General features: G+C 67.0%; 2 protein-coding genes across 8 annotated transcripts; both read left to right on the top strand.

Annotated features, from left to right (window-relative positions):
• The first annotated feature begins 737 nt into the window (after positions 1 to 737).
• SIDT2 (SID1 transmembrane family member 2) lies at positions 738 to 7,765 on the top strand. Of its 7 annotated transcripts, XM_032133985.1 has the most exons (28): positions 781 to 1,208; positions 1,394 to 1,515; positions 1,660 to 1,821; positions 1,930 to 1,975; positions 2,070 to 2,171; positions 2,249 to 2,332; positions 2,479 to 2,590; positions 2,679 to 2,744; positions 2,845 to 2,938; positions 3,068 to 3,123; positions 3,387 to 3,398; positions 3,537 to 3,608; positions 3,690 to 3,764; positions 3,956 to 4,018; positions 4,405 to 4,526; positions 4,605 to 4,678; positions 4,770 to 4,836; positions 4,970 to 5,043; positions 5,164 to 5,287; positions 5,385 to 5,502; positions 5,577 to 5,713; positions 5,791 to 5,899; positions 5,977 to 6,053; positions 6,158 to 6,204; positions 6,500 to 6,605; positions 6,712 to 6,822; positions 6,905 to 7,018; positions 7,109 to 7,765. In XM_032133985.1, the coding sequence occupies exons 1-28, from the start codon at positions 996 to 998 to the stop codon at positions 7,169 to 7,171; spliced, it is 2,622 nt and encodes an 873-aa protein (XP_031989876.1). In that variant the 5' UTR covers positions 781 to 995; the 3' UTR covers positions 7,172 to 7,765. The 7 variants fall into 7 exon arrangements, with proteins under 7 accessions (XP_031989877.1, XP_031989880.1, XP_031989879.1 ...); XM_032133986.1 differs by lacking the exon at positions 3,387 to 3,398 and having other exon boundaries at positions 738 to 1,208; XM_032133989.1 differs by lacking the exon at positions 6,500 to 6,605 and having other exon boundaries at positions 738 to 1,208.
• Positions 7,766 to 8,530: 765 nt separating this feature from the next.
• Positions 8,531 to 11,131, top strand: TAGLN (transgelin). Its single transcript, XM_032133998.1, has 5 exons — positions 8,531 to 8,635; positions 10,091 to 10,289; positions 10,391 to 10,568; positions 10,656 to 10,758; positions 10,985 to 11,131. Exons 2-5 carry the CDS (start codon positions 10,110 to 10,112, stop codon positions 11,124 to 11,126), a joined length of 603 nt encoding a protein of 200 aa, XP_031989889.1. The 5' UTR covers positions 8,531 to 8,635; positions 10,091 to 10,109; the 3' UTR covers positions 11,127 to 11,131.
• The last annotated feature ends 37 nt before the right edge of the window (positions 11,132 to 11,168 follow it).

Raw genomic sequence — 11,168 nt, 5'->3', positions numbered from 1 at the left:
GCAGTGTGGCATCACTCCGGCTTCCCCCAAGCACGGGAAAACTCCCAAGTTATTTTGAATTATTCCATCTCTGGTGGTGACGGGTGCTACAAACAGGAGAGGCTGCAGGAACCCCGGTGGCAATCCAGAGAGCAGCAGGAGAAAGGGATGGGGCAGAGACATTGCCTGGCAGGATTCTTCCTTGTTCTCATGGACTTTGGGGGCAGGCAGGCTGGGCAAGGGGTTTGGGTGGGTGTCCAGAGTGCTACATGGCACCGGGGCTTCCCTGTGGGGCAGGGACTCCATATGGGGTCTCCTATGGAGCAGGGGCTCCCCTATGGGGTACTACGCAGGACAAGGCTCCCCTATAGGGTTCTATAGGGTGGGAGCTGCCCTATAGACCAGAGCTTTTCCTGTGGGGTTCTGCAGGGAACTGGGCTTCCTGTACAGGATCCCATAAGGAGCAGGGGCTCCCCTTCGGAGCCGGGGTCCTATATGGGCTTGGGGCTCCCCTATAGAGCAGGGCTTCCCCTGTGGGGTCCCATATAGAGCAGAGCTCCCTTATGGGGTTTTATACGGGACGGGGGCTCCCCTACAGAGCAGGGCTTCCCCTGTGCGGTCCCCTGTGGAGATATAAATGTCAATGCGGGGTCGCGCACGGGGCTCCGTGCCCCGGGGCGGGGGTCCCGGTCGCGCCGCTCCCCCGGGCTCGGGCCGGTCCCCCCGCCCCGCCCGCCGCGTCACTTCCCCGGCCGGGCCCTCGGCGTGCGACGGGCCTGACGTCACCGCCGGTCCGTGTTTACCGCGGTGCGGAACGGGAAGGGGAGAGGGACCGGGATCGGCAGCGGGATCGGCACCGGCAGCGGCTCCGCGCCCCCAGCAGCGCCCGCACGGCCCGGCCATGGGGCAGCGCGCCCCGGCGGAGCGCCCCGGCTGAGCGCCCCATCCCGCCCCGTGCCGACCCGTCCCGTCCGTGCCGTCCCGCCCCGCGGACCTTGGCCGGGGATGCTGGCGGGATGTCGGGCGCCGGGGCGGCCGCGCTGGCCTGGGCGCTGCTGGCCGGGGCACTGCTGTCCCCGCCGCCCGTCCGGCCCCAGCTCCAGCTCCAGCCGCGCAGGGACCGCGACGTGCAGGAAAAGGAAGCGCAGTTCAACACCACCTACATCGACTGGGTGGACGCTAACCTGCTCAACATCTACGCCTTCAACCACAGCGTCCGGAGGAACAGGGTGAGTCGGGGTGGTCACCACCGCCACGTCCCCAGCGGGCTGACCTTCCGCAGGGCTGCCGGGGCTGTGGGGTGCACGGGGCACGGCAGCCTCTGCCACGACGGCCGAGCAAAGTCCAGCCTTCGGTTCGAGCTGCCGCGGCCCGACCTGCCCGGCCAACGCCTCACCTGCCCCTGTTCCCGCAGACCGAGGGCGTGCGGGTGTCGGTCAACGTCCTCTCGGACCACAAGGACCGGCCCGTCCTCTTCGTGGTGAGGCAGAAGGAGGCGGTGGTCTCCTTCCAGGTGCCGCTCATCCTCCGGGGCCTGTGAGTACCAGCAGGGCAGGCAGGGATTCCCCGTGCAGGGATGTCCCATGTAGGGATGTCCCCTGCAGGGATTCCCCAGGCTGGGATGCCCCAGGCAGGGGTCCCCAGCAGGGTCGGTGGGCGCACACGGCTCTCCCTGCGCAGGTACCAGCGGAAATACGCGTACCAGGAGGTGAGCCGCACGCTCTGCCAGCCGCAGACCAAGGCCGAGGTGGAGACCCAGCACTTCTACGTGGATGTCTCCACGCTCTCCCTCAACACTTCCTACCAGCTGCGGGTCACCCGCGTGGAGAATTTTGTGCTGCGGTGAGGGGAGCCCCGTGCCCCGCTCCCCCTCCCTGCCTGCTGCCTGTGGGGGCTGCGGGGGCTGTGGGCTCCCCTCGCCACCCATCGCCTTTCCCGTGCTCTCTGCAGGACCAATGAAAGGTTCAGCTTCAACGCCACGGCCGCCCAGCCACAGGTGAGGGCAGCTGGCATGGCGTGGCACGGGAGGGGAATGCACCCAGGAGGAGAGTGTGGCCACCGTGGCACCAACAGGCCCTTTCTCCCCACAGTACTTCAAGTATGAGTTCCCTGAGGAGGTGGACTCAGTGATTGTGAAGGTGACCTCGGCCATGGCCTTCCCCTGCTCCGTCATCTCCATCCAGGACATCCTGGTAGGTCTGGGCAGTGGGTCTCCTCTCTGGGTGACCCGTGGTGCCTGGTGGGCCTGACGGCCCCTCTGCCCCCGCAGTGCCCCGTCTACGACCTGGACAACAACGTGGCCTTCATCGGGATGTACCAGACCATGACGAAGAAGGCGGCCATCACGGTGCAGGTGGGCACAGGGCTGAGCCGCTCCCGGTCCCTGCCTGGTGCTGCCAGGTACCGCTGGCTACCAGAGCCCACAAGGATATCCCTGGGATAACCTCTGGCATGGGAGATCCCCTGCTGGGCTCTGCTGACCCCCGTCTCTTGCTGCAGAAGAAGGATTTCCCCAGCCATAGCTTCTATGTGGTGGTGGTGGTGAAGACGGAGGACGAGGTGTGCGGGGGGCCTCTGCCCTACTACCCCCTCTCCAAGGATGCCTCTCCAGGTTTGCAGCGGGGCTGCCACCATGGGCTGTGTGTGGGGACAAGCTGTGGACAGGACAAAGAACTGAGCCCTGTCCCTGCCTTCTTCAGATGAACCCGTGGATCAGCACAACCGGCAGAAGACACTGGAGGTGATGGTGTCACCTGCCATAACCTGTGAGTCCGGGAGGGGCTGGGGGTGCTGGGCTCTGCAGGGACCCGTGGCAGGTCCCCCGAGGTGCCACCCCTGCTGAGAGCTTGTCCTGGCTCTGCACAGCCGAGGCCTACGTGCGCAGTGTGCTCTTCTGTCTCGGCATCTTCCTCTCCTTCTACGTCCTCACGCTGCTCATCGCCTGCTGGGAGAGCTGCTGGTGAGTGCCCGGGTGTCGCTGCCCCTCTGGGTGCTGAGCCCATGGGCACAACCCTGGTGGGGGCCCTCGGGCTGTGTCCCCTCGCCCCAGCAGTGGCACAAACAGGCTGACAGCTGTTTCCCTCTGCAGGCAGCACAAGAGGAAGGGGCTCTTGGCAGCCATGGATTCGCCCAACCTGGACACAGGTGAGGGCTAGAGGCAGCAGCCAGCAGCACGGAGGGGTCTGCCTGGGGAATTCCTGGTTATTCTGCCCTCTTGAGCCTGTGCCAAAGCCTCTGACTCTGCAGGAGTTCCCCACTGTCCCCCTGAGTCCCTGGGGACAAATCCCAGTGTCAGGGGGACAGGGAAGTCCCAGACTTCTCTGCTGTGGGGCTGGCAGGGCTGTGCTGGGGCTTTGCATCTCACTAGGTCTGTCTCTTTCTTCCCGTGACTTTCCGGGGACTCCCAGCATCACTCCTGGGTAGGTGCCAGCTCTGTCCTTGGCTCTGAACTTGCCCCATGCCAGGGCAGGGTGCTGGGAGCTGCTTTGTGTCCAAGGGCCGTGCAGCCCAGGGACAGGGGTGCCACCAAGGGTGACAGGAACCCTCCTGTCCCACAGGTCACTCACGCAGCATCCCTGACTCCTTCCTGAACCATGGCCCCTACGACAGCTACGGCTACGGCTCCTTTGGTGAGTGCCATGCACTGTTCCCCGTCCCTCACCCCCTGCCCATGGGCTGTGCCCACCCTCTGCCTGTCCTTGTCCTTGCAGGGAATGGCTCCTCCAGCAGCACCGAGGGCATCACAGACAGCCTGGGCTCAGCAGAAGTCTCCTACAATTACGTGGGTGAGTTGTGGGGCCACTGGTGTGGCCGCAGCCCTGCGGAGCCTCGTGCCCGGTGGCATCCTGGCTCTGCCCCCTCCATCTCCGGGAAGGGTCCTGGGGCTGCCGGCCCCTCCGTGCAGCCCCCAGCGGGGTCTCCATCAGTGACACAGCTCAGGGAGCTCTGCTCCAGTAACTCTGGCTTTCCTTTGAAGGGCAGGAGCAGTTCAAGCGGCGCACACCCTCCACCCCGATGAGGCCGCTGAGCATTGCCATGGGTAGATGCTGGTACCGGGCAGGGTCGGGCCAATTGGGGTGAAATCTGCCCAGCCCAGGCTTGTGCCCAGGGCACAGAGCACCCCGCTCCCCTCCCTCAGAGCAAGGGCAGCACCTGAGGGGCTGCAGAGCAGGACATTGTCCACCCGGCCCTTGGTGGTCCCCGACGTGGCAGAGCCCCGGGTCCCAGGCACGGGGCAGCGCTTGCCTGCATGGGCACAGCCACCACCTGTCCCCGGGGCAGGGCCGTAGGGAGCTGAGGTGTGTCCCCGGTGTGAGTCGGCAGGGAGGCAGCCCAGTGATTAATTGGGGATGATTGGGGTCCTGCGGGGTGGGCACCGAGGCGGGTGGCCCAGGGGCTCTGCTGACGGCCCTGGCTCGGCCGCAGGGGAGCGGTCACTGGAGAACGTGGCCGGCCGGCCGCGCATGGACTCGCTCAGCTCCATCGAGGAGGATGACTACGACACGCTGGCCGACATTGACTACGACAAGAACGTCATCCGCACCAAGGTGTGTCCCTGCCCGGCCCCCAGCCCTGCCAGCTGCTCCTTGCTGGCCCGGCGAGCCCCTGACCCCCTGTCCTTCCAGCAATACCTGTGCGTGGCTGACCTGGCGCGCAAGGACAAGCGGGTGCTGCGCAAGAAGTACCAGATCTACTTCTGGTGAGTGGGAGGCAATGGGGAGGGGGCACCAAGCAGTGTCCCAGCCTGGGGCGCACAGCAGGGACCCCCTGACATCCCTGCTGTCTCCCAGGAACATCGCCACCATTGCTGTCTTCTACGCCCTCCCCGTCGTCCAGCTCGTCATCACCTACCAGACGGTGAGTGGGGCCAGGGCGGCAGTGAGGGGGGCTCCTGGGAGCTTGGGGAACTGCAGTCCGAAACCCCACTCCCCAACATGATGGGGACAACCCTGGGAGTCCCCTGTGTCCCTCACCCTGCTCGTGCCCACAGGTGGTGAATGTCACTGGCAACCAGGACATCTGCTACTACAACTTCTTGTGCGCCCACCCCCTGGGGAACCTCAGGTGGGTTGGGGGGACAGTGGAGGGTGGCTGGGGGTCCCCTGTGCCCAGGGCTGGGCTGCAGCGGGACCCTGGGGAGGGAGGCGGGTCTGCAGCACCCACACCGGGGCTTGCCCCTCGCAGCGCTTTCAACAACATCCTCAGCAACCTGGGCTACGTCCTGCTGGGTTTGCTCTTCCTGCTGATCATCCTGCAGCGCGAGATCAACTACAACCGCGCGCTCCTGCGCAACGACGCCCACGCCCTGGTAAGGGACACGGCTGCCTGGGGAGCTCGGGCTGCCTGGCGGGGCTCAGCCTCCTGGGACCCCCACTGCCCCTCCGTCCCTTCCCTCCGCCCCGCAGGAGTGCGGCATCCCCAAGCACTTCGGGCTCTTCTACGCCATGGGCACCGCCCTCATGATGGAGGGGCTGCTCAGCGCCTGCTACCACGTCTGCCCCAACTACACCAACTTCCAGTTCGGTGAGTGCCCCCCTGGCTCCCCACCGCCCACACCGGGGCCACCCACGCCCCTCTCACCACTGTGCCCCCCGCAGACACGTCCTTCATGTACATGATCGCGGGGCTCTGCATGCTGAAGCTCTACCAGAAGCGCCATCCGGACATCAATGCCAGCGCCTACAGTGCCTACGCCTGCCTGGCCCTCGTCATCTTCTTCTCCGTGGTGGGCGTGGTGAGTACGGTGGGCACTGAGGGAGGGGGACTGGTGGCCCCCCACAGTTCACTGCCCGCCCCCCGCTCGCCCCGCAGGTCTTTGGGAAGGGGAACACGGCCTTCTGGATCGTCTTCTCCGTTATCCACATCGTGGCCACGCTGCTGCTGAGCACCCAGCTGTACTACATGGGGCGCTGGAAGCTGGGTGAGGGAGGGCACTGTGAGCGAGGGGGGTGGGGGCAGTGTGGTGGCCCTCCGGTGTCACGTCCCCTGTCCCTGCAGACTCGGGCATCCTGCGCAGGATCCTGCACGTGCTGTACACAGACTGCGTCCGGCAGTGCAGCGGGCCCATGTACGTGGTGAGTGCTGGCACCAGGGCCCCCGGCTCTGTGGAGACCCTCCCTGGCAGCCCCCCCCCAGAGCAGCTGCCCGCCACCCCTCACAGCCCCCTCGCCCTTTGCAGGACCGAATGGTGCTCCTGGTCATGGGAAACATCATCAACTGGTCGCTGTGAGTGCAGAGCTGGGCACGTGCCAGATCCCACCCCGCTGCTCCCCATCCCTGCTGCCACCCCCACCCCGCTCCTGCGGCACTGCCGTCCCTCCGCGGGGCTGGGCTGAGGACAGGCAGCTCGTGGCAGCTGTGAGCCCAGCATGACAGGTCCCCCTGCAGCTGTGGCACCCTGGAGTCCGCACACTCTGCCTGATCTCCTGGGGGCTGCAGACACGCGCTTGGGGGACAGCGGGCATGGCAGGGGGACCCCCAGGCTGACCCCACTGCCAGGCTGACCCCACTGCCTCCCCAGAGCTGCCTACGGCCTCATTGTCCGCCCCAATGACTTCGCTTCCTACCTGCTGGCCATCGGCATCTGCAACCTCCTCCTCTACTTCGCCTTCTACATTATCATGAAGGTGGGAGTTGAGCCCCCGGCCCCCGCAGGCCCAGCAGGGAGGGCAGGGCAGGGATGGGCTCTGCTGCCAGTTCCTGCCTACACATTGATCCCGGCCTCTCCCGCAGCTCCGCAGCGGCGAGCGCATCAAGCTCATCCCCCTGCTCTGCATCATCAGCACCTCTGTGGTCTGGGGCTTTGCCCTCTTCTTCTTCTTCCAGGGGCTCAGCACCTGGCAGGTGAGCAGGAGGGTGGCACGGGCAGAGGGGTGGGCAGGGTGGCCATGGGCAGGCACAGTGACACTGGCCCTGTGCCTGGCAGAAAACGCCAGCTGAATCCCGGGAGCACAACCGTGACTGCATCCTGCTCGACTTCTTTGACGACCACGACATCTGGCATTTCCTCTCCTCCATCGCCATGTTCGGCTCCTTCCTGGTAGGTGCTGGTCCCACCAGCGCAGCAGCCACTGTCTCCAGTTCCCCAGCTCACCAGGGCCCTGCTCCCCTCACTCCCCTTGCTCCACAGGTGCTGTTGACGCTGGACGATGACCTGGACTGTGTCCAGCGGGACAAGATCTACGTCTTCTAGGAGCCTGCAGCCACCCGCTGCCCTGGGACTGTGCCAAATGCCCGGCTGCAGCCTGGGGAGGGGGAACCACCCCTGGGGAGGGATGTCTGTGCTGCAGGTCTTGCCAGCCACTCCGTCCCCCTCCCCACACAGCTCGGGGGTCCTGGTTTGCCTCCTCCCTGTCAGCCGGGTCCCTCCAGGAGCTTTGTGCCCATCCCTGGGCCCGTCATAGCCAAAAACGGGGCTGGGGGGCCACCGGAGCATCCGTCCTCGGTGGCAAGTGACACTGGAAAAGGGACTGCTGCTGCTGGTCCGTGTCCATGTGCCCGTGGGCACGGGGGGGGGATTGGGGCGAGCGCCGTGCCAGCAGCCCCGTGGCCCCCTGAGCACGTGGGTGTGGGTCTCTCTTCAGTGCCTGAGTCGAGTGGGTGGGAGGTGGGGGTGCGTGGGGCCAGCACGGTGGTGGCAGTGGCCGGAGAGGCCCCACTCGTGTCTCCTCCAGCGTCCGGGGGGGGTGGCCGCAGTGGGCCCCCGTCGCCGCTCCCCACCAAGGTGCCGCGTTCCCCGCGCGTGGATCTGCTGGGAAGGGACTCGCATTAAAGTGTCTGCACTTTGCCTGTGCCTGCTGCCGCCTGCCAGGGGTCCCGTGGGGCAGCTGCCACCGGCTGTCAGCCAGGCCCTGCTGTGGCGCTGGTTCCTTCTCCCCACGGGATTTTGGGAGATGGGCTGGAAAATGCTGCCCTGGAGAGCAGGTGTGGAGAGGCTAGGGGTGTCCTGTGAGGCACGGGAGGACTGGCAGCCCCGCGGGTGCCCAGGGGGGTCCCACTTCACGGGCAGCGAAGTTCCCTGGGGGCTGGGGCCCCCTGTGGCATCAACGCAGCGCGGTGCCAGGGCTGCTGCGTGCCCCGCTGTGCCCTGACCCGCTCCGGCTGGTGCCCGCGGGGCAGAGGGAATCCCGGGATTTGCGGGATGCCCATGCGCGGTGCCCGAGGGATGCCGCAGCCTCGCTGCCCGCCCCGGCCGGGCACCGTGGGTGTCACCCGTGCCCCCGCAGCATCCCCACGGGGGGACCCTGCGCGGCCGCCGCGGCTCCCGGCGGTGAGCGCACGGGAAAACCAGCCATGAAGTCAGGGCGGGAGCCCTCGGCGCTGCCGCCTGGCTATAAAAGGATTTACTCCATCAGTCCCCGGCCCGGTTCCGCCCTGGCCCCGGCCCCGCTGGGGCGGAGGCACGCGGGGAATGCTCAAGCACGGGCTTTCGTCGCTGGTTTTCGGAGTCTTTCCCCAAATATGGTGCCTGGGATGGAGTCACGGAGCGCTGCGGGGCCGGGCGCCCCGGGAGGGAGGGTTTGGGGGGGGGGCCGGGCTCCGCGCCCCACTGACATCACCGTCCCGCCGCCCGCCTTTTAGCGCAAGGTCGGGGTCCCCGCGGGGCAGTGCGCTGGTCCCTCTCCGAGCATCGCCCTCGCTCCTTCCGCAGCCGCTTGTGAGTCCTGCCGCGGGGGGGGGGGGCGGCGGGGAGGGTCCCCGGGTGGGAACGCCAGCCCCCGGCACGGGGGTGCTGCTCCCCGGGATGGGGACGCTGCACCCGGGAGAGCGAAGCCGCTCCCGGGACTGCGATCTGCTCCCTGGGTGACGCGGGTTCTGCTCCTCCGGGTGCGATGCGGCTCCCCGGGATGGGGATGCTGCTCCTCGGACTGCCCCGCTGCTCCCCGGAGGAGGGTCAGGCTCCCCTGCTCGGGCTGGGGTCACCGCCGGGGTTCTGTCGTGCTCCTGCCCCTCAGGAGCGCGTTCCCGGCGGGGTTGCGCAGCTGCGGGTCCCCGCGGTAGCCGGAGGGGCCGTGCGGGGCTCAGCTCACCGTTGGAGGGACAACTCCAGCCCCCAGTGCCCGTTTCTGCCCCGTGCTCGGTGGGGACGGGAGATGGGCACGGGGCTGGAGGGCCCGGGGGCAGCTGACGGGCAACGCCATGTGGCCGAGGGAGCCGTGTGTGACCCCTCTGTGCCAGATCGGGCCAGGGCATGGAGCGGGATTGGCTGTGGCACCTGTAGAATCCCTGGATGTGCCCAGCAGTGCTCGGGGTCTGGGCACGGGCTGCCCGTAGGGCTCGTGGGGCACCCCTGCATTGCTGGCAGCAAGCAGGGTCAGTGTCTCAGCCCATCCCGCCGGAGCCGCGGTGCCCGGCGGTCAGGATGAACCCGCTGGAGGCCGGGCGTGGATGTGGGACATCCGCACGGCTCCTGGAGGCACTCGGAGGCGTCATGCCAAGCGAGGAGCCGGGCAGGGAGGAGCGATGCCAGCGCCACCAAAGGCTTGGCTGCCACTCCCAGAGCCTCTCCCTCCTGGCATCTTCCCTGGCATCCTCCCTGGCACCCTCGGGCGCTGCCCGCAGCCGGCTACCTGCCATCACTGCCCACAGCATGTCCTTACAAGGGCATGGGCACGGCTCCCGCTGCTCCCGCCTCGCCCGCGATCCTCCCTGGCTCCCGGACCTGCCGTGCCAAGGCCACCCTGCGGCCACCCTGCCCTGCATGCCATGTCCACCTGCTGTGCCATGGCCACCATACCATGCCACAGCCAGCCAGCCTTGACGTGGTCACCTTGCCACCTGGATCCTGGTGTGGTCACACCAGGGAGATCCACGCCAACCAAGAGCTGGCAAGGGACGGGGATGAGGCTGCTCCTGTGCACAGTCTGAGCTGGGGACGAGGCATCTCTGCCAGGACAGGAACCATCTGTCTGGGCAGATCTTGGAGGTCATGGTGGTGAATTCTCCATCAAACATCTGGATGGAGCTGAAGGGCTGTTACCTGGCAAGAGAAGAGTCAGAAGGGCTTGTCCCCACTGCAGCAGAGTGACAGGCAAATGAACAATGGTGTCCATGGGGTCCCTGGATAGGGGACAGCATCTCCACAGCCTGACTGTCCCTGTTGTGCTGCCAGGTCTCCCACCACCACAGCCATGGCAAACAAAGGCCCAGCCTATGGCATGAGCAGGGATGTGCAGTCCAAGATCGAGAAGAAGTACGATGATGAGCTGGAGGACCGGCTGGTGGAGTGGATCGTGGCGCAGTGCGGGGCTGCCGTGGGACGCCCGGAGCGGGGCCGCCTGGGCTTCCAGGTCTGGCTGAAGAACGGCATCGTAAGTGGGGTCCTGGGGGAGGGCGGCCGGTGGGGAGCTCCGGGGGCAGCACAGGGAGCTCCAGAGGCAGCGCAGCAAACCCAGGCTCCCCTCTGCGGCAGGTGCTCAGCAGGCTGGTGAACAGCCTCTACCCCGATGGCTCCAAGCCCGTCAAGATCCCCGACGCGCCGCCCACCATGGTCTTCAAGCAGATGGAACAGATTGCCCAGTTCCTGAAGGCGGCCGAGGACTACGGCGTGGTCAAGACAGACATGTTCCAGACCGTGGACCTGTTTGAAGGTGCGGGAGGGGGGCAGTCGGGGTTGGGGGTTCCAGGGCTGCCGTGCTGCACTGTGCCCATCCTCACGCCCCTCTCTCCCTGGGCAGCCAAGGACATGGCGGCGGTGCAGAGGACGCTGATGGCCCTGGGGAGCCTGGCAGTCACCAAGAACGATGGGAACTACCACGGGGACCCCAACTGGTTCATGAAGTAAGTGGGGGAGTGCAGAGTTGGGCATGGGGACCCCCTTGTCCTGCGGCTGCTCAGAGCTGGCTGGCTCTTTCCACCGCCTGCAAGCACCCCGGAGCACATGGAAGCGGGATGCCAAACTTTCAGCTGGAGAGGGAGGGTGGCTGGGGCATTCCTGGGGACCGGGGTGGGGCTCCTGGGCAGCCGGGGGTGCGGGTGCCCCACGGCCTCTCCCTGTGCCCCACAGGAAAGCGCAGGAGCACAAGCGGGAGTTCACCGAGAGCCAGCTGAAGGAGGGCAAGAACATCATCGGGCTACAGATGGGCACCAACAAGGGAGCGTCACAGGCGGGGATGAGCTACGGCCGGCCCCGGCAGATCATCAGCTAGGCACCCCCGCGCCGCCCCCAGCCCTCCCCCGCCGGGACCTCC

The sequence above is a fragment of the Corvus moneduloides genome, chromosome 25, assembly GCF_009650955.1.
Source record: "Corvus moneduloides isolate bCorMon1 chromosome 25, bCorMon1.pri, whole genome shotgun sequence".
NCBI lineage: Eukaryota > Metazoa > Chordata > Aves > Passeriformes > Corvidae > Corvus > Corvus moneduloides.
This window is presented reverse-complemented; position numbering and strand designations above follow the sequence as displayed.

Excerpts from the sequence above, each read along its gene's own strand:
- SIDT2 (XM_032133985.1), top strand. The coding sequence starts at position 996 with ATGTCGGGCGCCGGGGCGGCCGCGCTGGCCTGGGCGCTGCTGGCCGGG. Across the intron at positions 1,209-1,393 it reads ACAGCGTCCGGAGGAACAGG|ACCGAGGGCGTGCGGGTGTC; the intron begins GTGAGTCGGGGT and ends CTGTTCCCGCAG. Across the intron at positions 6,205-6,499 it reads AACATCATCAACTGGTCGCT|AGCTGCCTACGGCCTCATTG; the intron begins GTGAGTGCAGAG and ends CTGCCTCCCCAG.
- TAGLN (XM_032133998.1), top strand. The coding sequence starts at position 10,110 with ATGGCAAACAAAGGCCCAGCCTATGGCATGAGCAGGGATGTGCAGTCC. Across the intron at positions 10,290-10,390 it reads TCTGGCTGAAGAACGGCATC|GTGCTCAGCAGGCTGGTGAA; the intron begins GTAAGTGGGGTC and ends CCTCTGCGGCAG. Across the intron at positions 10,759-10,984 it reads GACCCCAACTGGTTCATGAA|GAAAGCGCAGGAGCACAAGC; the intron begins GTAAGTGGGGGA and ends TGTGCCCCACAG.